The sequence below is a fragment of the Botryllus schlosseri genome, chromosome 15 (genome assembly GCF_051294905.1).
Source record: "Botryllus schlosseri isolate E-star chromosome 15, Bs_hap1, whole genome shotgun sequence".
Lineage (NCBI taxonomy): Eukaryota > Metazoa > Chordata > Ascidiacea > Stolidobranchia > Styelidae > Botryllus > Botryllus schlosseri.
In genome coordinates this window covers 16,934,684-16,958,422 of record NC_137250.1, presented here as the reverse complement: position 1 = coordinate 16,958,422, position 23,739 = coordinate 16,934,684, and the positions used below count along the sequence as shown (strand labels likewise).

The 23,739-nt window shown below is 40.9% G+C and overlaps 3 protein-coding genes across 3 annotated transcripts in view; 2 read left to right on the top strand and 1 right to left on the bottom strand.

Moving 5' to 3' along the window:
• Positions 1 to 23,739, top strand: part of LOC145457774 (uncharacterized) — a 35,395-nt gene that overhangs the window by 2,455 nt on the left and 9,201 nt on the right. The gene's annotated exons all lie outside the window — the stretch shown is intronic.
• On the bottom strand, positions 7,204 to 8,925 carry LOC145456944 (uncharacterized). The gene has a single exon (XM_080335090.1). It carries the CDS (start codon positions 8,714 to 8,716, stop codon positions 7,553 to 7,555), a length of 1,164 nt encoding a protein of 387 aa, XP_080191216.1. The 5' UTR covers positions 8,717 to 8,925; the 3' UTR covers positions 7,204 to 7,552.
• LOC145457613 (recombining binding protein suppressor of hairless-like) lies at positions 14,249 to 23,366 on the top strand. Its single transcript, XM_080335831.1, has 10 exons — positions 14,249 to 14,583; positions 14,643 to 14,831; positions 15,463 to 15,808; positions 15,878 to 16,049; positions 18,083 to 18,223; positions 18,292 to 18,404; positions 18,863 to 18,991; positions 21,412 to 21,573; positions 21,643 to 21,746; positions 22,854 to 23,366. The coding sequence occupies exons 1-10, from the start codon at positions 14,249 to 14,251 to the stop codon at positions 23,080 to 23,082; spliced, it is 1,920 nt and encodes a 639-aa protein (XP_080191957.1). The 3' UTR covers positions 23,083 to 23,366.

Sequence of the window (23,739 nt, the reverse complement as noted above, 5' to 3'; positions counted from 1 at the left end):
GTATGTGTTGGCGGCAGTTGACATACAAATTGAATTTACGAATTGACTGCAGAATTTTTTAGAGATTTTAATTAATCTTGAATTTTTCTTCGAGGTAGTCGTGATTCAATGCGGCTTCATGTTTCAATTTTAATGCAGTAGCGCCCTTTACAATCTGAGTCACACAGTACAGATGCGAACAGCAGAGGAAATGATGCGACCCATATAGAAATACCAACTCGGAATCGTGTGCGCCTCACGGAAGATACTTGTTTCTGGTACGTTTGGGCGATTACAATATCTTTCCACTACACCGAAAATCCTGATGGGAGGTCAAGAAATAACAGCATGCACCCAAGTGACTAATAACAATTGGTCCAACCAGACATGTATATCATCATTCATAACTCGCCTTAAACTTTCGAAAACACCACCCCCATCAACTCTACCGGTGAATCTAATCACGTAGGCTGAGAAAGGATAAATGTTTGATAGTAAAATACTAATATCAATAACGATATTCATTCGCGAATCTGAAAACATTTCGCGCCTTGCGCGATCATCACCAACTCCATAACATGACCAATTGACCAGTGACCACTCACGATTTCGGTGCGTATTGTAATTACGTCGATATGAATCCATATATTAGTCCCGAGTTCACCGGAAATGGACATTGGACATGGACAGTTTATTACTGGCATTTCGCGCCCAGCTAGTTCATTATAACTATATGCCTTGCGATGCTACTGTAGGCTACATGAGTAATCGAAATGCGGCCGTGAATAGCAAAAAGGTTGACCATCCCCGCTTAAAAATAAAAGTTCTTTTATCATGAGTAATGCAAGTTGACAAATGATAATACACGTGCAATCCTCGGGAATATAAAACAGTTCCCATGCTACGGGCGTTATTACACGCGGTTCTCACGACAATTCCCCAGATGGAAGTCATAAAAACTTATCCCAAAATACTTTCTATTTTGCAAAATGTAGATTGAAAAAAGTTAGCAGTGCTGCCTATACAAACGGTTCAATTAAAGGTATAAACAGTAAGATAAAACACTGGAGGTACGCAGTGCAAGTAAGCAAAACCGACTTGACTAATTCGAAGAAGTAAAAGTACTTTGTTACTACGTCTCTTATCTTGTGATGGATTAAACTTCAAGATCTGTTCGGGTGGAGGAAGGAAATAACACGCCACATGTTAACATTAGAACAAAACAATAAGCGATTTGTGCTAGTGAGAGAATTGGCATTGGTGGAACTTTGTTTTTGCAAATCCACGATGAGGGATTTGGTTTTTCTAAAAAAAAACTATAGTGACACAAATAAGTTGCAAGTTGAGCAGCCCCTGCCTAAAAGCTATCAATTTTCATTTCATTTTTGAATAACACTGGCCCACTTATACAGGATGTTTCATTCGTGGATGACCTATCAGGCTCATTTTAAGCTAGAACTGATAGAGCCAGGCGAAGAGGACGTTTTGCCCGACTGCTCTGGTTTACCACATCATACGTTACGAAAGCACACTCGCACTTAGTGTTTTACTCATCTTCCCTGCGCCAATTTAATACTGCGCACCTACACTGGCATCTTCTTTCATGATTCATTACGTCCTGAAATTTATCCACCCCCTCAATAGTCATCCTGACCACGCCCAAGAATGAAAGTTGTGATTGATTTCAAGGTCGTAAGATATGTGAAACAAAACTATGACGTGAATCCCGTATGGTTAGTGTTGCCGTACGAGTGCCTGGCTTCGCCTACCGACATGAACAACTGTAAAATTTGAAACTTTTCGAAATTAGATGATAATTATAATTGAAGCGACAGATTTGATTTGAATAAAATTACCGGCAATTTGCTCTAATCAGACAACTAGAATTACCCGACCGCTCGTAGCTGAGCTGGGAATGAGTATGAGTAGACCTATCACTATCACCCGAACCGAAGTGATGAAAAATATCAGAAATGGTCGATTATAATGGAATCCTAGTCGTTTTCTGCATTGCAAAATGACAGAGAATGTAATCTTGACTCAATAGGCTGGCACACTGCACAGTGCACAGTGCGCACCGAACCCAGATAGGCGGCATAATTTTAATGCGATGTTGAAATATATGATATACCATGCTGTTATTTACCATTATGATCAAATCTCGCAGCAATTCAACGGGCGTAAGAGCTGATTTTATTCAACTAAATAGTCAGTGAGCACTGAGCATGAGCAAACAGGGACAGAATCGATGTCTATCTGAACCCCGTAATATGGTTTCTACACAAATTGGAGTAAAAACACTAACGAAAACACCATAACTAATTGCTAACAGTAAAGTTCACTTCCCTAACGACCCTGATGGTGATATACTTTGCTTTGTTTATATCCTCAACTAACAAGAATCGCAAGCCGTTGTCAACTATCACGTTGCGTATATTTCACTTCGTCTTCCCGCAGAGAGACGTTGTGGTGTGAAATAATTCGTAGCGATCGAGAGTTGCCTTATTAACATTCACGGATTGCCTTATTAATAACGCTCACATACGGTACGATAGCAAACCCGTACTTATGTTCCTCCGCGTCATTCAGATAATTTAAGACCTCACACCACCGAAATCACGCTGGCGATGCCTGGTCTATAGACATCACACAATGTGTGCCGTTCCGTTGGGTTTTTTTGTGGTTAAGACACCGCATGATATCCAATCATCCGAGGATAACGCTGTCGGTCGGTGTCTGGTATAAAGTTGCAAGTATTGCGACGATTGTATGCATATTTGCAATAGCTCTTGGCGCGTTGTCTACTTATTTTGCCATTGAAACTCATGTTGAAGGAGAATATGGCTGTGTAGTAGTGCCAAAAGCCGGAAACACGTATCTAATACCGAATGTTAAACTTGTTACTTATCTGGTATTATTTCAATTCACGCTCATGGTCTTATTCGTATACCCAATGTATAAGCTTATAAGAGCTACTGCTAACCGCGACGCTGGTGTTGTGAAATATCCTCCAACGCCTGCCGAAACCCATTTCTCCACGGCGGTGAAAATTATGCGGATTATCTGCTCCCCGCGACCAAAACGTGGCATAATATCATCTACGTTAGCGCGGTCTATATCTGGTACATTATTCACGGTTGTGGCGGATTCCATCGTAACGTTGTTGGTATTTTTGACTTTGCCAGAACGAGTCCCAACCCCGGTCAAGTTTACTTTTTATGATGTCGGCCTCGTTATGAGTATGTTAGGCATACTGATGACATTTCAAGAAAAGCGCAGGATATTTTTCGCATGCCTCCCAATTTCTAACTGGCTGATTTCGCCATCTCGTCGGCCAAGTTTTCAGAATGGAATTATGACATCGTCCCACCAGTAACATCCCGGTATAAATGTACGTTCCAATGTTACGTTTAAGGGATTATAAATCTTCTTTAGTAAGATTAATTGCTTCGTTCTTTTGCAACACGTCTGATCAGATGCAATAAAACCCCGTGATCATGATCATTCGCCTGTGTGTGTTCTCGAGATCAAACCAGCGAGTCTTACGATAGCATAGGCGCAGGGCCGTAACAGCACTTCGTCAGCCCCCCCCAGAACTTTGGTCTTGCCCCCCCCCCCATATGGTTATAGACCGAACTTCTGGGGGCTAAGCCCCCCAGACCCCCCTCCAGCGATACACTTTTAACGCTATTCATCTTATTCATTGGGAGTTTGTTTAGTGAATCATCTATTGTCGCCTAAGCGCGCGAAGCGCGAAAAATTTCTAGAATTCATGATTTCATCAGTCAGTATGATCAGGAATTGCATATATTGTTACAATGTTTTTCTTCTCTCTGCTCACGTAATCAGATTTGCCGGTAGAGCTGAGTGAGGTGTGTTTGAAAAGGTAGGACCACTCAATAATAATGAAACATCTTCGGGCGTATACCCGTTGGCAGGAACGAAACAGCACCTTGTCAGGCCCCAAAAAACGTGGGTCTCGGGCTCCCATAGGATGATAAAACGAACCCCCATCACGTTGTTCGCGTTTGTCACGAAATTAGTTGTACTGTATTGTGAGCCAGCGCGAAGCGCGAAAATTTTCGATAATTTATGATAAAATCGGTCAATCAGATCGGCGATTGCATATATATTATGCTATCAATTTATTGTCCTCTCTACTCACGTAATTAGATTTACCGGTAGAGCTGAGTGAAGTGTCTTGAAAACGGGAGGGCCCGTAAATAATGATTAAACATCTTCGGGCGAGCGGACCCGTTGATATGACTTCGTTACATGATGTTATTTCGTGACTTCCAGTCTGCTATATCAAAAAATATAGAATCGTCCAAACGTAGGCTTCTAAACTAAGAGACGAACACGATTTCAAATTGGTATTTCTTCACTGGCATAAAATTTTTCCCAGCGGAATGGTATTTGTCTTGTGAGGTTCAGATTGCAAAGACAGGAACATTTGGCGCCAGTCATCTAGGAGCCTGGACAATTAAACCTATATGCATTTTGTATATATAACGAAGTTTTCGGTCTGCATAAGGGCATAGACCTTTTCGGCCAAGCTTTTCTCGCTGCCGATCGTTCTTGCACACTTCTTGGAGTCTCATGTTATATGGATTAAAACTTGATTGTATGTCTTGGTGGGTGGTGGCGCGGTAATGGCCCAATACCCAATAATACAGATAAAAAGACTACTTGAATTCGCGAATTTTTTTTTTTTAAAGTGATCAAAGTTTAAAAAAATACTTTATGATTTATGCTAATTCACGAAATAATTTTGGGCCCCCTTCGAGCTCGCCCCCCCCCCCCAATGGGGGGGTTTGGGGTGCTGCAGTTACGGTGCTGCATAGGCGATATCGTTGCAATAACGTACGCGAGCTGTCGATCGCGTAATGCTGTTATGCGGCTTCGCGACATACGGTCCTGCGGACGGATATGACGTCTGCGAATTCAGGCGGCAGCGGCCGGATATGTAGTAACCGAACGCGAGTCGGACTCAGAAACATTGCTCTTTGAATTGCGTGGCACTCATTTGACAGCATCCATTCGGTTCAGAAACAGTGGAGTAACTGTTGTCATACATATATCCTCCGTAACACGATTCGGATTACACCATATCCGGAGATACCAAGGCATGAACGAACACTAATCGTTCGTGATAAACCAATTTTCTAGGTGAGTAAATCAAAACTGAACCATAGTTGTACTATTGCAATATCTACTCACGCGAGAGCGATTAATATTATATTACATTATGACTGATTTCCACCACCGCGAAAAGAAACTAGCAAGTATTCAGGGTGCGACAAGGAAATACTATCAACGGTCAGCACGTTGTGCACCAGACTTTTCACGGTGATATGCGCTACTTCATTTTTCACCATCTATATTAATAATATAATAATGTAATCTGACTTCTCCATGTATTGCATAGGATTAACAATTTGAATGTATTACTGAAATTTTAAAAATTTACTTCAATCTCGCCATTTTCCTTTGGGGGCAGGTTGCTTCCCGGATTATGTGTGTATTTACCAGTTTTACTGTGAATAAAGAATATGATAAGCAACGGTCAAATGTAGGAATCGAATCGTTAGTTTCGGTGTAGTAAACAAATTCTAAAATTTACGTTCAATCACCCTACGCAAAATGTATAATAAGTATTCTTAGGAATCGAAGTGAATCTCTGATTACTAGGGCAAGTTTTTGCAACTTTTGCAACTTCTTTTTACAGCTTCTGGCAGCTTCCTAAATACTCAGAAGCTATGTAGTATGGTGTCTTATGCTGTTTGGAGGACTTTTATATAGCAGCTTGTTGCAACTTTTCTCCAATTTTTCATGCAACTTTTTCCAACTTTATAGATTTTTCATGCATCTTTTTGCAGCTTTTTCGATTTTTCATGAAACATTTTGAAAGTTTCTTCAATTTTTCACTCAACTAACTCTTTACTGGAAATATTTGGCACTATATGTAAATAGATCGATTGATTATTTCTTTGTCGTTTAAATTTGAGGTCCTTCCTGATTTGACTTACCTTCAGGCTAGACCGCCAAAAATTGTATTTTCACTGGGTCAAGTTTTTCAGGTTATTGATTTTGTTGAAGTCGCCAACACTGAGTTTTGCTACAATGCCTTGGATACGGATCGTTTCGAGCATCTCATGCCCTAATAAATTCAAGGAACTTGTCCATAACTGCAACTTTTTAGTGCAACTTATGTGGAAAATAAATGCAACTTTCCACGGATTTATTTGCAACAAAAACCTTCCCTACTGATTACTCTTGCTTTTCATCGAAATAACCAAAGCGTAACCGCTTATATACGTCACTCGTATTATTATTTATGTCGGATCGGAAGTCGCGCCTATCGTGGTTTATGCCCTTGTGCGTATGGGAAAGGAATATATGGAAATAATAGCAATTATAGTCTGAGCTTGAGCTTTTTGGATCACGATCTCCCATATCGATTTCGCCTGCCGACACAAGTCATTTCTTTTTCACTGCTTGTCCTTTTTTGTGTTGTATTGTGTTACTCTTCATGCAATGAACATTTACATGCCTCTTATGTACGTGTCCAAGGCCAGTGGCTCTCAAACTTTTTAGAGCGCGATCAAATCTCAGTTTTATTAGCAGCAGGAAACCCATTTCTAATGCATGTATGCTCCGTTCGTACAGGCATGTGTGAAAAAATAGGGTGCGGAAAACCAAACGTACGCTTCACAGTTCTATATGAAACATGATTCATTACAAAAAAAAAGTCATTGATTCAGTGAATTTGGTGTCTCTGAAATTTTTCCATCATACATTTTCGTATTGAGAGATATGCGTTCAATCAGTGGCCACTTACTAGTCACGAACTCTTCGACGGAATATTTCAAGCTCAAGGACCCCTTCCTGACAACGTCACTGTGAACCACTATAGTCTGGAGTGTGAGGCTTGTAAACGGAGCCATCCTATATGCGGGATTTATTGCCCTGTTGTTTGTTTTTGGATTTGTGATACAACGAAACCCATCAATTGTGCGGCATGGCGAGTAACGCGTAATAAAATTAAAATGCCCAGTCTGCCTACAAAGAGCACATTGCGGATGCGGAGAAACGATCTCTCGTTGGTATTTCCGCTTAGCCCTGGTTACACCACTCAGTCTCGCGGGACTTGTAACTTCGCGCCAACCACTTCCTAATCTGCCCCAGCCCGAGATATTCAAGACAATAATCGATCAGCAAAAACACATTCGACATGAATTTATATTACCTCACAAATTTAATACAAAATATAAAATCAGTATACGCAATAAGGTACCAGCTTCGCTCGTTTACATACGGGCGATTGAAGCCCAAATCGGCACGGCAATCCCCACGGCCACGGTCACGGTAATACAGGGCGATAAGGATAACGCATTTCAGCGTTCTGTCAATCCCAAGTCGATCAGGACACAGATAAACTTAAATGCATCAAATGAGCAAGTAAGGCCATCACCGCACCCACATTGTAGTCTCAGTGCCACAGAGCAATAAGGCGTTTGAGATTTCTGTCACGGGGCATTGGATACAATCCAACAGCGTAGGTTCCAGAATGTCAGACCATCTCAGTGCTTTCGGTCCTATTGTTAGACTTTGGAAATGAATTCAAACTGCTCGATGATGACGAACGAGACATTGTTTGTCTGCAGACGGTGAATAAAATTTTGCTGTTGCCTCCAAAAGTCGCCAGCATACAAAGAACGTTGATGACTAGGCTCATGTCGTATAGCGACACAGTAATAGCCCTCGAAACAGTGCCCGGAGCCACCATAGCCACGAGAAAGGCCACAATCAAGTCTGTCGAGACCGCGATAGTAGAACTCACAACGGAGCGGTAGATAATCGCGGATATGCTGTCGATTTCTTTTTTCTTGCAAACCCGTGCGCACGATCCCGCAACAATACGCCCCAAATGTCGCCTTGGGTGGGCGTTATGATTGTGGTTGCATTCCGGCGTTCGCTGTTCTTTTCTGATTTTCCTCGTGATGATCATAGGATATATGAACAGCAGCAAGAAATTGAACTGGGAAACAAATAGGAACCCGCCGAGGATGTACTTAGCGCTTCGATCCCAAAAAGTCAAAGAGTCTGTATTGTTCACCGTTTTCTTGCGTAAAACACAGCCATCCTTCTCACTGGTGAACTCGACCGAATACACAAATCCAACCGTCACGGCCAGCGACGCAGCCGTGACAATCGACAATAAAAACCAGCTGATACAGTTCGAGTATTTTCCCATGACTTGTTTCACCGTTGGGTGTGCGTATATGGCTCTGTGGCGAAGCCACAAGAAAAAGTACACCAACCACAATGATATTGAATACGCAGCGATGCCAAGGTCCATTATGACTTCACAGTAATGGAATAATTCTTCGTGGAAGAGCAGCTGACTGAAAACTAACCTCGGCATGGTAGCGCCTACCGCCACTATGCATACTATGAATATATTTCCGCTGTCGACCTTTGTTTTGTCGGTGGACGATCTCCATTTCCGGGTCCTTTTACCGAAAATGATCATATTCGCAAGTACCCACATAATCGTAATAATCATTACGATGTTGTTCGCTTGGAAAAAGTAAAGATACGCTCTGGAACTGCTGTCTTCATTTCCCGCGTTTGCTGACTCCACAGTAACACCATTGGCGACAGCATCGCTTCCCGAATTATTATCATAATTATAGCCCAAATATTCCATGTCAGTACTGTTAGCCATGGTCATTAAGCTGTCCCACGCTCCAAAGCAAAAGTTGAAAGTCCAAGTACTCCCAGAATCGACGCAAATTAGATAATATGCAATACAGGATCTAGCGTTGACGATTTTCCGGCCTTTCAGATTAAGCACTGCATCATGTTGTCTTGCATGCGATAGTCAGTGATTTCCGTCGCATTAGAGTGCCTATTCCTGCGTTTAGACAAATACCAAAATCCGGCATATCGTGATGTGGTCATCGCCCATTCATATGAGTGGGTGCGGATATTTTGGGAAGACAATCACCCACTCATATGAGTGGGTCGGGTCTCAAAGAGTTAACTGTCCATGTGCATTGTGCATTCCCAGTAATTAATACCAATAATCGCATAGACTGCATAGACGTTATGAAGGTGGATTAGTATACAACTGCAGTAAGCAACGAAGATCCGGCATTAAAAACGTTATCAGTACACGTCTTTCTGCCACGTGGCTTTGGTAGCTGAAAATTATAACGCAATACTGACGTATAGTCAACTAAAAAACTTCACTTCCTATATTTTGACTGCAAGCTATATAGCCAGTGACAACGCCGTCAGAGTTACTGCCATAACGAGATTGCAATTCTGCCCGGCTGTTGGTAATACTTCTGTATTTAGCATCTTACCTTTTCAACAAAATCCCATAAAACCAATACGAACACCAACGAAGGGTTACTTAAAGAAAAGGTTTAATACCTCAAATCCTGTAACGCTTATAATGGTAGGCTTGAGTTATTATCCCGTCAGCTGATGATTATTAATTTTTATTCATTTCCACATAAATGAGCATAAAGTAATGGTAAGTATCAGACAGCCTCTGGAACAGCCGGTGAGTGAAAACATTGGTTACGCACGGCTCATCACTCAGTCGTATGATCATTGATCAAGTCATCATTAATTATATTGGTAATTGAATTGTGACAAACTTCGATCGGTGGTAATACTATTATTCACATACTTGCAATTTAGCGTCTCACAGCGATTTCAATTAATAGTGACATTGTTTCATATTTTTATCGCGTGGGCGGTAAGAAATTGCATCAATCACAAAGCCGACGATACATTTACGCTCGATACGTTTTTTATTCTTTTCATGCGTGGCCCGGCGGCCGCTGATTGTGGTACCGGTATAGACTTGTACAAGCTACTCACTTTTCAAAGTTCGCAAAACTAGAACTATAGACTTAACAAAATCCGCAACTAACTAACTAAAACACAGCTAACTAATAACTGATAATACGAATTACCGAATTGCAAATGAGCTAGGAAATATTGGGGATAGAATCAGCATTTCAAAAGGACGAGCTAATGGGAGAACTAAAACTAGGGAACTACTTTAAAAACAGTAGTTAGTTAACTGCCATCTAACTAACTAGATTGGTACTTTGTACTGTACCAGTCTGAGTACCGGGTTGGCGATTTATGAAATGATGTTCCATGATAGGACAATAATTCACCTAATTCTGACTTTGCGGTGAGAGTCAAAACTATCGAAGTAGAATAAACTTGGTGATATATGAATAATTAGGCAATGTGTGTGCTATTTGAAGCGATAATAATGATAGGGAGCGCGATGCCCATTTGTTACTGAAGTCTCAAATACGCGAGCAATGAGCGGGTATATGGTATCTGTTGTCTCAAACTGGTGGGTCAAATTAAATACCATTAAGATGGACCACAGGAATATTTGGAATAATGTGTCGTTGATTAAATGTTACGTTATTTCGTTTAATTCATTGGTTTATTTAGTTTATTCCACCTAACAATCTATTCATAGTGTCCATTTTATTCCTTGGGCTGAATCTACGTACTATGGCTGTTGAGCCGACTATTTTTAGGGTTTCAACCATCCCATATCGTATACGTTGGCTATATTGGGTGGTAATCGTCCGTAGGCTCTACAACGTGTTTTTGAGAAGTATTTACACAATTATGGCATAATTATGCAACTTTTATTAAAAATTGTTTTTTAAAAAAAGGCCTTTGTTTAAAACTCTGTTTGAAACATGTTTTAAACAACCATTTGTTTTAAACGCAACCGTAATTACTAGGGATGGTGTGAACGTGAGGTTCTCGTTCGCGTTCTGTGTGTGAACCTCGGAAATGTAAAGGTTCACGTTCACTAACGAACCTTGGTAGGTTCTGCACTGTGAACCTTTTTCATATATTATAATTTTACACGTAATTATAAGATCTTCGGTTAAAATTCTTTATATTTTAACTATAGGACCACTCCATACATGGCGCTGGCAACAAACAAAAATCAACACTAGACAAGCATGCGCAGCTTGCCAATCTTAAAAGTATTCACTTGCTTTGTTGCAAAAGTTCGCTCGAAATATTCAGCTTTCTGCTCGTGAATATTTAGTAATTCTCTGCTGTGAGCTTTACCCGCAATCACACATCAAGAATGAATACAGCAGACGTAGGTATAGTCAGGGAATGATGCTTGTTCAACCAATCAATGGAAGTTATATAAAGAATATATCGTTGTCTATAATGTAAAATATCTAGCAGTCGTACGAGATCCATCTTGATTTGATATGTTTATTGAATCATAAAACTCAAATACGTGCGATTGGAGTGTTGGTAAATCGTAAATTCTCCACGACATTGTGGTTGGTTGACTAAAAAAAGGCCAACTTTCTGGCTCAACTCCAGAAATACAGTTTTTCTTGACTAAAAAAAAGGTCGTCACACTGTAAAAACTGGGCCTACCCCTAGAGGTGGTTCAAAATGCCACCCCATGATCAGAAGGGTAGGGTGGACTGGTCTACCCACGCCACAGGGTAGACTGGTCTAACCAGGCCACAGGGTAGACTGGTCTAACCACCCCTATCCGGATATAGCCCTTACCTATCCGGATATATCAACCTTGGGATATGCTTTACAAAAGTCAAACCAAGGCATGACAACCTATATCCGGCCAGAATATTCTTCATCAAACGCTCAATCTCCGGTTACCAATACCAACCCATATCTTTGTCAAACGCCTATTCATGCTGCACTCTTATATACCATATCGGTTTTTGCGATGTTTATTCAAGTGTTCATTACGCCTGGCATGCTGACATAAATTACCAAACATCGTCATTATTTCAGGCAATTCATTTGCAAATTAGTCACTAATCTCGCGAAGTTTGGTGCAAACAGCACCACTGGCATTTAAATTAGGCACGCGAGCGAGAAAAATTGACATGAAAGTGAAATATATTTTAATCTTGGGTGAAAATTTCATGTTGAAGACCCAATGAATTGATATCACCGCCAATGCCTGATGAAAGCTGCGTATTTGTGTCGCGCGTTCCCCTTCAAAGCCGACTGTCCACTCTTCATTCGTCGTATCAAAACAAATGACAGGATATCCATTTCCGTGTTTGGTGTCTGTTATTATATCAAAAAATAATTAGGACAAATCTACACAGCACATCACACAGGCACAGACTTTTAGCAATCAGCAGTGTTGGGATCAAGCCACTACCTTCGAGTGACGAGTCATTTTGACTCGAGTCAAGTCAGAACTCAAGTCAAGTTGCCTTTTCGAAGCAAGATGTATGATTACGTCTCAAGTGACTCGAGTCAAGTCAAGAGTCAAGTCAGAATTCAAGTCAAGTTGCCTTTTCGAAGTAAGATGTATGATTCATTACGTCTCAAGTGACTCGAGTCAAGTTACCTTTTCTAAGTAAGATGTATAATTACGTCTCAAGTGACTCGAGTCAAGTCGGAATTCAAGTCAAGTTGCCTTTTTGAAGTAAGATGTATGATTCATTACGTCTCAAGTGACTCGAGTCAAGTCAGAATTCAAGTCAAGTTACCTTTTCGAAGTAAGATGAATAATTACGTCTCAAGTGACTCGAGTCAAGTCAGAATTCAAGTCAAATTACCTTTTCGAAGTTAGATGTACTAATTCATTACGTCTCAAGTGACTCGAGTCAAGTCACGAGTCAAGTCAGAATTCAAGTCAAGTTACCTTTTCGAAGTTAGATATATCATTACGTGACTCGAGTCAAGTCAAGACATATGGAATAGGTGACTCGAGTCATCCCAATACTGGTAATCAGCCCATGATACATAAAGAGCATGATCAGGCATATTTTGTTTAAAGCAAACCTTGAAAAGTTGATTGTTCAGATGTAAGTTTATTCTAGACCAGTGGGTCTCAACCGGGGGTCCGCAAAGCATTTTCAGGGGGTTCGCGAAGCCTCAAAATAGTTGATAACCTAATCTGTACTTTTTTTAAATTCGGAAAATCACGAGGCAGTTTCGCTTCATTACTAGTAAAACTTCCAGCGCTCACATCAACAGAATAACGTGAATAAAGGGATGGTAAGAACCCTGAAAGGTTCAGGTTCGTGTGAACATTTTGTTTATATTCAATATTACACCATGTTTTTTGTTCAAAATCCGCGACACACAGTTTGGGAATCGCTGGAATAAACAAAGCAGATTATGCAGCCAGCACTTTCGCTTGAACCACGAATTTCCTATTTAGCGTCATTTATGTCCATTTTCACTCGAATCAATCCACTATCTTGGCTCTAAAAGCTGTAAAGGAGGACAAATTGCCAAAGAGGAGGATATTTAGGCGTCATCGGAGGACATTTTCACAAACCCGAAAAAGTAGGACGTATGGTCACCCTAGCTATACTGTATAACTTGTTTATGGGGTACTATCGCTAGAAAGTATAGAAACCCGTTTACGCTATGCTCAATATCAATGTAGCAATAGCCAAACTCCGAATACATCGTCCGGTCTGGCCTGGACCGTTAAGGCGTAAGCTTATATTCCCTTGCAAGTCCTCGTCGGAATTGTTGGCAGAACGACGGAAGATATTGATTTTATGGTATTATTATAGCATTTGATTGCTCCGCTTGATACATTTGGTGATGTTTGAAAAGTCAGCATGTAGGCTACTTTAAAATTGTGGCATAATGTGGGCTGATTCGTTGCTAGGCATCTTCTAGGTCACTTCACTGAAATGAGGGGTTGGAATTGACAATGTGACGTCACGTGACGTAATAGGTTCACGTTCGCGCTCTCACAGAACCTTTCAAAAAATTTCGCGCTCACACGAACCTGAATCTTTTAGGGGTTCACACTATCCCTAGTAATTACATCGTATTTCATTCAAACGGAATCGATTACGTTTATTACTTTAAAATGCTGCAGTCCTGGGAATCCATTAGTATAACAAATCACGATTATCCCACCATGTCTGCTCGCGACATAGTGGTCGTTTTTTCATGTCTGACGTCATTAATGTGTGATACGAACATTTTAACGATAAGAACGTAACTAAATCACTTGCCCAATATGAAATCAAATCATTGCACCTCTTTATTACAACCGTCGTGAAAGAACTTGCCGCATATACGATTTGATGTTGATATATACTTCCAGATAGAAGAGAAACTGAAGAAAATGCAATCACTCACGTCGATCAATGACTCCTCTCAGGTATGAGGATGCACTTTTCTTTGAACATCACCAACTGAATACTTACCAAAATATATCCTGTAGATGGCAGCCACGATCTCGCTAGCATCGGAAAACACAGTTCCATATGAACAGGAAAATAATGCGACTTCAGTTACAAACGCATCCTCTGAAGATCCAGGAAAAAGTATTCCGTCGACATCAAACAGCGACGTTATAGACTTGACTGGAAATTCGGATGAAAGTTCTAAATCACGCGCAAAGTCGAAATACAGAACCCAGCCCAACATGAGCGAGACCAAGAAACGAGCCCTCGGTATGACATCTCCAATGAGCCTACCAGCGAGACGTAGAATCACAGTAACTCCTTCCGTCTCGAATGTCTTGGAATTGGGAGAAGCGTTCTCGCCCAACGACAGGTGACTATGCCGGTAACTTCTGAATATATTCGCTAGTCGTCTGGTCTGCTTCCGCACAGGGCCTCGTCCGTGGAAAGTTATCACAGCACAAACTCAGACTTTGTGTTGACGCCTGCGAATGCGAACCCGCTGCCGAACCATAGAATGACGAGGGACATTGTGAAGAGGTATTTGAAAAAGGGAGATGAGACGAAGATCATCATTCTGCACGCGAAAGTGGTGCAAAAGTCCTACGGAAAAGAAAAAAGGTATGTATGGCCCTTGGTATGAAACAGTATACGAACCAACGCGTTTGGAACTCGGATTCGAATTTAACAGAGTTTCGATGAGATACTCCTATGTGTGGTCAAATTAGTCAATGTTGCTACACAAATAGCAGTAAATTCTATTCAATTAAAAGTAGTTATTACAAATAGAAACTACAAGTAGAAGTATAGCGGCCTGGAAAGTACTCGAATAAGTAAAGTATGTTTGGTCGAGGGTTCATATACTTTGGGCAAGAAATCGGTGGTGGCTATACTTTTGAAATTGCAAGATGCAACTTCATGAATACCGCAAACGCTAATGACCCTGTACAATTTTCGAAAATACATTTAGCAGTTACTTCAGATAGCTATATTTCACGAGGTTTTTATGATGGCATCACAAGTAAAAGTGATACAAACTTAATCTAAAACCCATTTTTCCTAAATCCTTTTTAGAACAGTGCTTCCTGAAAAACTTTTCAGGCCGAAGTGGAAGCACTCTAAAACTATTACCCCTTGAAAAAGTGGTGCAAGAAGGCAAAATCCGCTTCGAAAAAGTATAAGTACTGCGATATTGACCACCCCTGGATATTCCTACACCGGCACTTGCTATAGGAATCCGTTGATGTTTGATTCAAACAACTTCCCCGGTTTTTGTTTCGTGTTCGGTGAAAGTCCCGGTTCTGTCCATCAAACATATATTGTTTGTTTGTCAAATTGTTGGCGGTGTAGATATATTCCTGCTATTCCGATTCTTTTGTCCGCCACCATGCCTAAAATTAGTCGGAGACGGTTGGAAAACGAAGAAACGACGAAAAAACGCATCAACCACGTCGACTTCATCACCCATGGCTTCACCGATGGGCACCATCAACTCTCCAGCCCCTGGACCTAACACAAAAGCGTCAGAAGTTTGCGCTTTCATCGGGGTAGGCGGAAATGAAAACGACTACCAGCAATTACAATTCGATTCCACAAAGGTAAAACATAAATCCAAATACCGCCATATAACCGTTAATAAGGTACGGAATTCCATCCGGTTTTGCAAGGGATACGCGGCCGCTAGAAATTTGCACACTCCAGACTCCGAGAAAAGGAAACACTTTCAGCTGAACGTGAAAATGTTCTACGGTGACGGAACGGAAATAGGATTGTTCCATTCGATGCCAATCAAAGTGATATCCAAGCCTAGCAAGAAGAAGCAGAGCGTCAAAAATAACCCTGAACGTAAGATTGGTTGGTGGATTCCATCACGGTAACAATCATTCGTGGTATATAGAAAAAGTATGCATGCATTTTACAAAATTGAGTACATCGACATCATTGAGTTAGTATTACTACGATGCAATGAGATGCCCACGCCCACGCAATGTGTATACAGCTAATCCTCCGTGTTCGAAATGTCCAAAGATTCAACAGTTACTGCCCAGTAACCATGACATATCCACGTGACTCATAGACTACGTTCTACAGGACGCAACTTGATCATAAGATAGTATAAGCTTTCTTTGGCGTGAAAAAATGTGTAGTGAAGTAAACAAAATCTTTGCAATACCGCAATTGCAATGAAAGCCTCATCCCCAGTCAAGCGAAAGTACTTTGGTAATGACCGGCCCCGCACGAAGGCACGATCTGTGATTGCAGGAATACCATACAGTCTCATAATGATGACAGCATGCACACTGCACAGTATCCGCGACTCGGTGTGGTCATCGATGACATTTCGATGTCAATACATTGACTGACTCGTGCGGACCTTAGCCGACCTTGATTGATATCGAGAAACGTATGCCGTAATGATGTGTGACGTAAATTTATCAGACAATTGATTTCGAATGATCACTATCAGTCGTCTAGCACGGTTGGAAAAGTTAAAGGTTACCGTAGATTGATTCCTAAAAACGATTAGTTTTCAAGAGAAGGTATAACTGATCATTCCGCGGATCAAGTTCTCGAAATTATAATTTTTTCTCTTTTCTGCATTCCTAGAACCACTCAACTACCATGTGGTTTTAGGTTAGGTCTTTAGGGTCATTTAAGGCCACATATCTTGTGATATGGACTCCCTATCATATCCGCTATTGGCGCCTTGCTTAACTTAAAGCTATAGGACCTCTTATGAGGCCGATAAAAAGTGCATATTTAGGGTGTACTGGAGTCATATCTGCTGCGATAATGATATACACGGCAAGCCAAATAAGTTTTTAGCGTTTGGCGTATTCCTACATTTGATGACCTGCTGATCGACTGAATGAAGCATACTTGAATTGCTAAAATAGGTATTTACGGGCGTTTTGGGGGCGGGATACCGACAGAAATAGGTATCTATCATCTTTACCAGACAGTTCGTCGATTTGTCCGGTCACCCACGTCGTTGTGCAGTATAGGTAACGGCTATTCAAGAGAATTCGACCGGTGCGATGTCGTGTTATGTGATCCATTTTCCACCTTAGTGACAGATAAAACATGCCGATATATGACGCTGACCTCGCGAGAAAAATGTCAACGCAATCGGTCTTGTTGCGTTGCAGACGTTGCACAAACAGTACACCCAGTTGAACTATTCACGGCGCCCTCTGCAATTTCAGTATCGAGTTTCCGGAACGTACAGATTAATGGAACCATCATGCACGCAGTGAATTCACCTGTTTTCGTGCAATAGTATTGTTCTAAATATGATACTATTCTTATATTGGATACGTAAGTAGACCTCTTTAGATAATATACAGATAATTTCACCTTATACAACGATTCTGATTTCAAAATCATTTCTATTTCTTGGTGTTACCGCGGATATTTGTGAGTTGTGGGTTGCATCGTTTCGTAGTCAACATAACTAGAGTAGTTTCGGATTGTCTCTATTGTGCCACTTAATCAAATACAAGTTAGTGACACTCCATTTTAACCTATTTGCAAATATTACTTGACTAATTTACAGAGCTATCATTCTCACTTTTTTTGTTTTAACTATATCTACTTTTGGTATGTCACGCAGCGTTACGTGGCCGGCCTTGGTAAGGGCTGCTCCAAAGTATTCTGTGTGTTTTGAATCGTTATCATGTGAACCTGAACGTTGGTCAATGGTCAGACGTTGGTCGTTTAAAAACGAGCTGGTTTAATTTTATGTCCATTACATTTTACTTACATGCGAGACCACGGGCTATGGAATGATCTATGACTCAACCACGACCTAGTTGGTGCAATACCGAATGACTCTAATATAGGTGTCGGCATAATCCTTCACTTGTGGTTCAAACTGTGCATCGCGTCCGGTACAAATGTATCTTTCTTCAATCGATTACGTTCGCAGACTGTATCGACCAGGTATTTGTACGCAACCAGGAATGGATTTTCCGCCAGTTCGACTCACTGGGGTTCATTCTGGATCTATCTCGGTAACTATTCTCGGTCCGACTTCGTCCACGTGCATCGGAATCTCCCATTCCTTCATTTGCATTCCTAGTAAAAGACGATGACGAAGACAGGACCATTTTTGAAGCCCGCGAAGGCTATATTCATTACGGAAACCCGGTGAAGCTGTTCTGTTCATTAACGGGGATGTCTCTTCCGAAAATGGTACGATTGCATGGTCAAAGTAGACTATCAACTGAGGTTATGATTATCAAAAAATTCTGTTGGCATATGGTTTCATATGCTGCTCTCGTGGCACGTCTAACCTTTATCACGAAGTAGAACAAATATTAATGAAGCGCTCACTTGCTCAAGCACAAATCTTTGAAAATATATTTGAGACGATACTAGCATGTATGAACGCAAATGTTTATTGTGGAATCGTCAGTTTCCGCTCCGAAATTAGACCATAATATAGAATACTTTCTGAAGCGGCTTGCTTGTACAGGTTTCGAACTAATTCTTCTAATTGATAAAGTTTGGTTCGCTTGATGGGTATAGTATACTTGTTGGTTAAAATCAAGGACTTCACGCTGGCTTCAATCATGCACCGATATATTTACATTATACTGGATCGGCAACATTATCAACTGAACATAAATATATTGATATTTTTTATTCAGGTTATCAGGAAGGTTGACAAGCAAGATGCCATCATCGACACGGATGAGCCGGTATCTCAGCTACACAGATGTGCAATGTTCCTTCATAAGACGAAACGGCAGTATATCTGCGTGTCACAAGAAAATGTCGTGGCACATACGATATACTAGAGCGGTGATAATTTGCGATGCACGGGCCTATATTAACCGATGTCGCTGATGTCATAAAATTTTAGTTTGGGTATAGTGTCCACGTCGTTTAGAAGTTCGTTTTATATCGGACCATTCCAACAGCAGGTAAAAGGGGTGTGTGTAGGGTTGCATTTAAAGCAAACGGTGTTTTCAAACGCTTTGTCTAAGACAGTGGTTCTCAACCTTTTTGACCTCGCGGACCGGTAAAATTTCAAAAAATATTTGGCGGACAGGCGGACCTTCTAAAATTGATATAAAATCGATATGTAATGTATGCAACCTTTTTTTGCAAGTATTGTACTAGATCAGGTGTGGACAACCTATTTGCTATTCGTGGCCGCATTTTCATTGCTTTTGTAGCCTATACGGCCGCTTTCCGGGCATATCCGTAGTGGGGTAACTGGACGCCAAATACTCACTTTAACTGCCCACCATGCAGTGTTCATGTCCATTTCCGTTGAACTCCGGATTAATCTAGTTTTTCATATCGGCTTACTATACGTGCTGAAATCGCGAGTGGTCATGATATAAACAAACTACTGGGCTCGGATTTGGTCGCGCCAAGCGCGATTTTTTTTTCAGATTCACGAATGCATTTCGTCCAATATTAGCAGTTCTACATATTACTATCAAATATTTATCCGTTTTCAGCCCATGTAATCAGATTCAACAGTAGAGTTGATTGAGAGAGTGTTTTCAAAAATGTAGGGCAAATTATAAGTGATAATGCGTCTTCTGGTAGGTCAATTGCTATTACAGTCACTTTTTTGCCGTTATTACTTGACCTCCAATCAGGATTGTCGGTCAAAGTGAAAAGATATTGAAATCGCCCAAACGCAGAAACAACTTTCCTTCGTCAGGAGCACACGATTCCAAGTTGTTGGGGCGCACCATTTTCCTCTGATGTTCGCATCTGTACTGTGGGGCTCAGATTGCAAAGGGCGCTATGATATTAAAATCCAAAAATGAAATCGCATTGAATCGCGGGTTTAATCGGGAGTCAATTCGTAAATTCAATTTTCTTGTCGACGGCCGCCAACACGTTCTCATTGAAATACGTGTCGACGGCCTCACAAATTTTCTGGTACGGCCTCAGATTGGCCACCCCTGTACTAGAGAGTGACATTTGGAGTTTTTTTTCGTAAAATATGTTCATGATGGTATTCATGTGATTTTACGGTAGTGTGTCTGCTGAGTTAGGTAAAATTGCTATGTCCAGAGTAAAACAGCAGGCAACATCGATACCTGGTCTGGCTGGTCATCCACAAAATGAATGAATCGAAAACGAATGATCGTGCAAACTAAGCGGTTTAACGATTCCGCTCGTATATGTCGACACCAGCGATCTCGAACTTCAAGTCAAATCGAACATGTTTCGAGGCCTAATGTTACCTTACGCAGTTCTGAATCAGTTTACAATGTGATGAGTAAACAGTATATTCATATTGAAATGAACCCGAATATTTTCGGCTGACACTCGTCAGGGGTAATCGTCAGCAACTAGTAGAGAATTGGAAAGAACATTGATGAGTGGTAAAGCCTTTAGCACATTGCATCTTGAAATTTAGGTATAAAATCCTAATTTACCTCGCGGACCGGCAAAAAAGTCGTCGCGGACCGGCGGTTGAGAACCACCGGTCTAAGACATGTTTTAAACGGTGTTTCAAAAAAAGCCTCTAAAAAATCGTGTTTTTTTTTTAAGTTGTAAAATTATGCAATGATTGTGTAAATACTTTCCAACAAACATGTCGTATGAGCCTACAGACAATTACCACCAGATAGAGCCGACGTATATCGATATGGGATGGTTGGAACCCTCAAAATAGTCGGTTCAACTTTAATAGTACAGATATTTCGTCAAAGGAGCTATATTTACCCTATATTTTCAATTGTCAATGTCAATCCACTATGACGTAACAATTGAATATTCGTGGCGTCATGGCTTAAAAAACAACAATAAAAAACATGTTTTAAATTAGGGCCTTGTTTTAAACATGTTTGTTTTAAATTGATTTTTGTTTTAAATGCAGCCCTAGGTATGTGATAGAAACAAATTACACTTCTCATAGCAGATAATTATCTTTTTCGCGTCTTCTGCTCGGCCTGTAAGAACGATCCTAAATACAATGACGTAGACTAATTATATTTGTGTGGTCTATAAGCTTGGCAATTTACCGATTTCCAGTAAATTTATATAAATAATAATCTATTGATGCACCTCTAACCAGAACGAGCTGTCGAGCATCGTTTTATATGACGTACATGCTCTGAATTACAGCTTTGATGTTATGCCGCAAGGGTCCGGCTGGAAATTTCGGATTAATCCTCACTTTCTATCAAATAGGATCGCTTCAACAGAAGTATAATAGTAATAATAGACATCGCAAGATTTGTTTCAGGCTAGCCCGAATCCAAGCAATGACGGCTCCTGCTGGACGATTATTTCTACCGAAAAAGCAGAGTACTGTTGGAGCGACAGCTCCTTGCATCTATCAAATAACATAGCGGTATCCCCCGTCCCAGTTGTAAGCTCTCTCCAGGTGCGTAAGAATAATCAGCGCACACATATACAAACGAAGGTACTATATAAAGTTTCGAATGGCACGCAGATCAACGGCGGCGGGCAGATGGCGATGGCGGAATTACTTAAGGAGAACTTCGCACCGAATCTAACTGTATGGTTCGGAATTGTGGAAGCCGAAACCATGTACAGGTCGTTATATGTCGTTGAGTATATTATACATATATAGTGTTATTCTTCACTGCGGAATCAATTGTATGGTTGTGGCAATAGTAGTATAGTGGATCCTAAAACGTAATATTCTCCAGGATTGCGTAAAAAAGTGAGTTGTAAAATGAGAAACTTGACAATTTGTAGTTTAGGGCAGGGGTGGGCAACATAAGGAATTTTAAGCGGCCGCCAAAGAGTTCTATCCTGAAAGTAAAATTCTAATCTGAAAATATTGATTAATTGTATGCCTCACAGAATGAATCCAATTTTGCCAACCTGAGATGGTCATGAAACTACTTTTTCTGTTCGGGTCTCCATACATTTGGGAGCAAACATTTTCGAGCATAAACATTAACAAGACAAGGCTGCGTTGCTATCTAACTGACATTCACGTGCATTCTTTACTAAGGTTTTCTCCGTCCGACATACAGCCAGAGTTCAAAGAACTTATTTGACAACGTTAATAAACCCATTAAATACTGTTTTTGGTCACGATGCTTCACATTTAAAGTCTACACTCAATAGATTTATTCCTTGTATAGGTGGATAAATACGCGATTAATGTATCGATACTATACAGGTATCTGGCCAGCCAAGTGCTTCATTTTCCCATATCCGGTCCGCCGACTGGAGAAGTTGCCTGCCCCTATGTTCTATATAGGGCGATAGAGATTCGCTAGTGTCAATCATAGCTATAGTAACCGGTAAGAAGTGTCAAAGAAACCATGGTGAAATGAATATATCTTTGTTCAAGAAGTACACTAGTCGAGTTATGCAGAAACTCAGTGCCTTTGCGCATTTCAAATCACAAAATAACCGAAATAAAGTTGTCGTCTGTATCTGCCGGTAGAGTCTCGGCTTCACCCGTGCAATACCAAAACCAAGACTTCACCTGCGGCAAGAAGATAAGCGGTAGATGCGGGACAGGGAAATTGCCGAACCGGTGTTGTTACCGCGTGACGTTCTATTCGTATAGTCGTAATGTCTTCAGAATGTTAGGATTCAATAATTGTTGTAGTATCGGGAGAAAGGGTTGCTACATCGCTAACGTTTCTCGCAACGAAAACGACAGAAACCTTGAATTTATAGGTGTGAAGAATGTCTTCTGTGTGTGGTCCCGGAGATCAGCAAAATAAAACCTGATTGGAGAATCGTAGAAGAGCCGATCAAGGTTCCGCTCGTGCTAATTCGCGAAGATGGCGTACTGTACCCGACGCATATCGACTTTTACTACATGCCGGAGCCGGGACCTAAAGCGGAGCCTCACCCAACAATCCGGGAAATACTAAGAAGCAGGATGTTCGTCAACAACATGTGAATCATGAGTTGATTTGATACAAATGTCCAGCATGGTCAAGTCGGTCGGTGCTGATCTCTACAAATGGTCCTGTTGTTGCAGACTATGGTGATATACGTATATTAGGATGTTCTGTACCTCGTTGCATCGATGACGCGACAGCTCATTTATCACGACAAACAGTCTGTCAGTAGCACTGCTAGCGACCGCATATGTCACACCGCGTTTGGAATTTGAATTTTCCGACATCAAGGCTATTGTTTTAAAATATAGCACCATCATTAACAAATTGGGTACGCTATTAATCCTGTAACGTTAAATTTGTAGCAAACAACGTACAAAAATAGCCATTTGGGACGGATGTCAACAGGCCTATTACTTATGCATCAACTGTTATGGCTAGGATAATAATCAGCTGTTCGGAATTGTATTAACAAACCCAACGGAACGGCGCACATTTGTGTGATTCTGTGTGTCTACCAGGCATCGCCAGCGTGATTACGGTGTTGTGAGGCTTTAATTATCTGAATGACGCGGAGGAACATAAGTACGGGTTTGCTATCGTACCGTATGTGAGCGTTAATAAGGCAATCCGTGAATGTTAATAAGGCAACTCTCATTCGCTACGAATTATTTCACACCACAACGTCTCTCTGCGGGAAGACGAAGTGATATATA

Coding starts and splice junctions, on each gene's coding strand:
- LOC145456944 (XM_080335090.1), bottom strand. CDS start 8,716: ATGACCATGGCTAACAGTACTGACATGGAATATTTGGGCTATAATTAT.
- LOC145457613 (XM_080335831.1), top strand. CDS start 14,249: ATGGCAGCCACGATCTCGCTAGCATCGGAAAACACAGTTCCATATGAA. Junction 18,992..21,411: donor GCGTGTCACAAGAAAATGTC/GTGGCACATACG, acceptor TAGTAATAATAG/ACATCGCAAGATTTGTTTCA. Junction 21,747..22,853: donor GAAGCCGAAACCATGTACAG/GTCGTTATATGT, acceptor TTGAATTTATAG/GTGTGAAGAATGTCTTCTGT.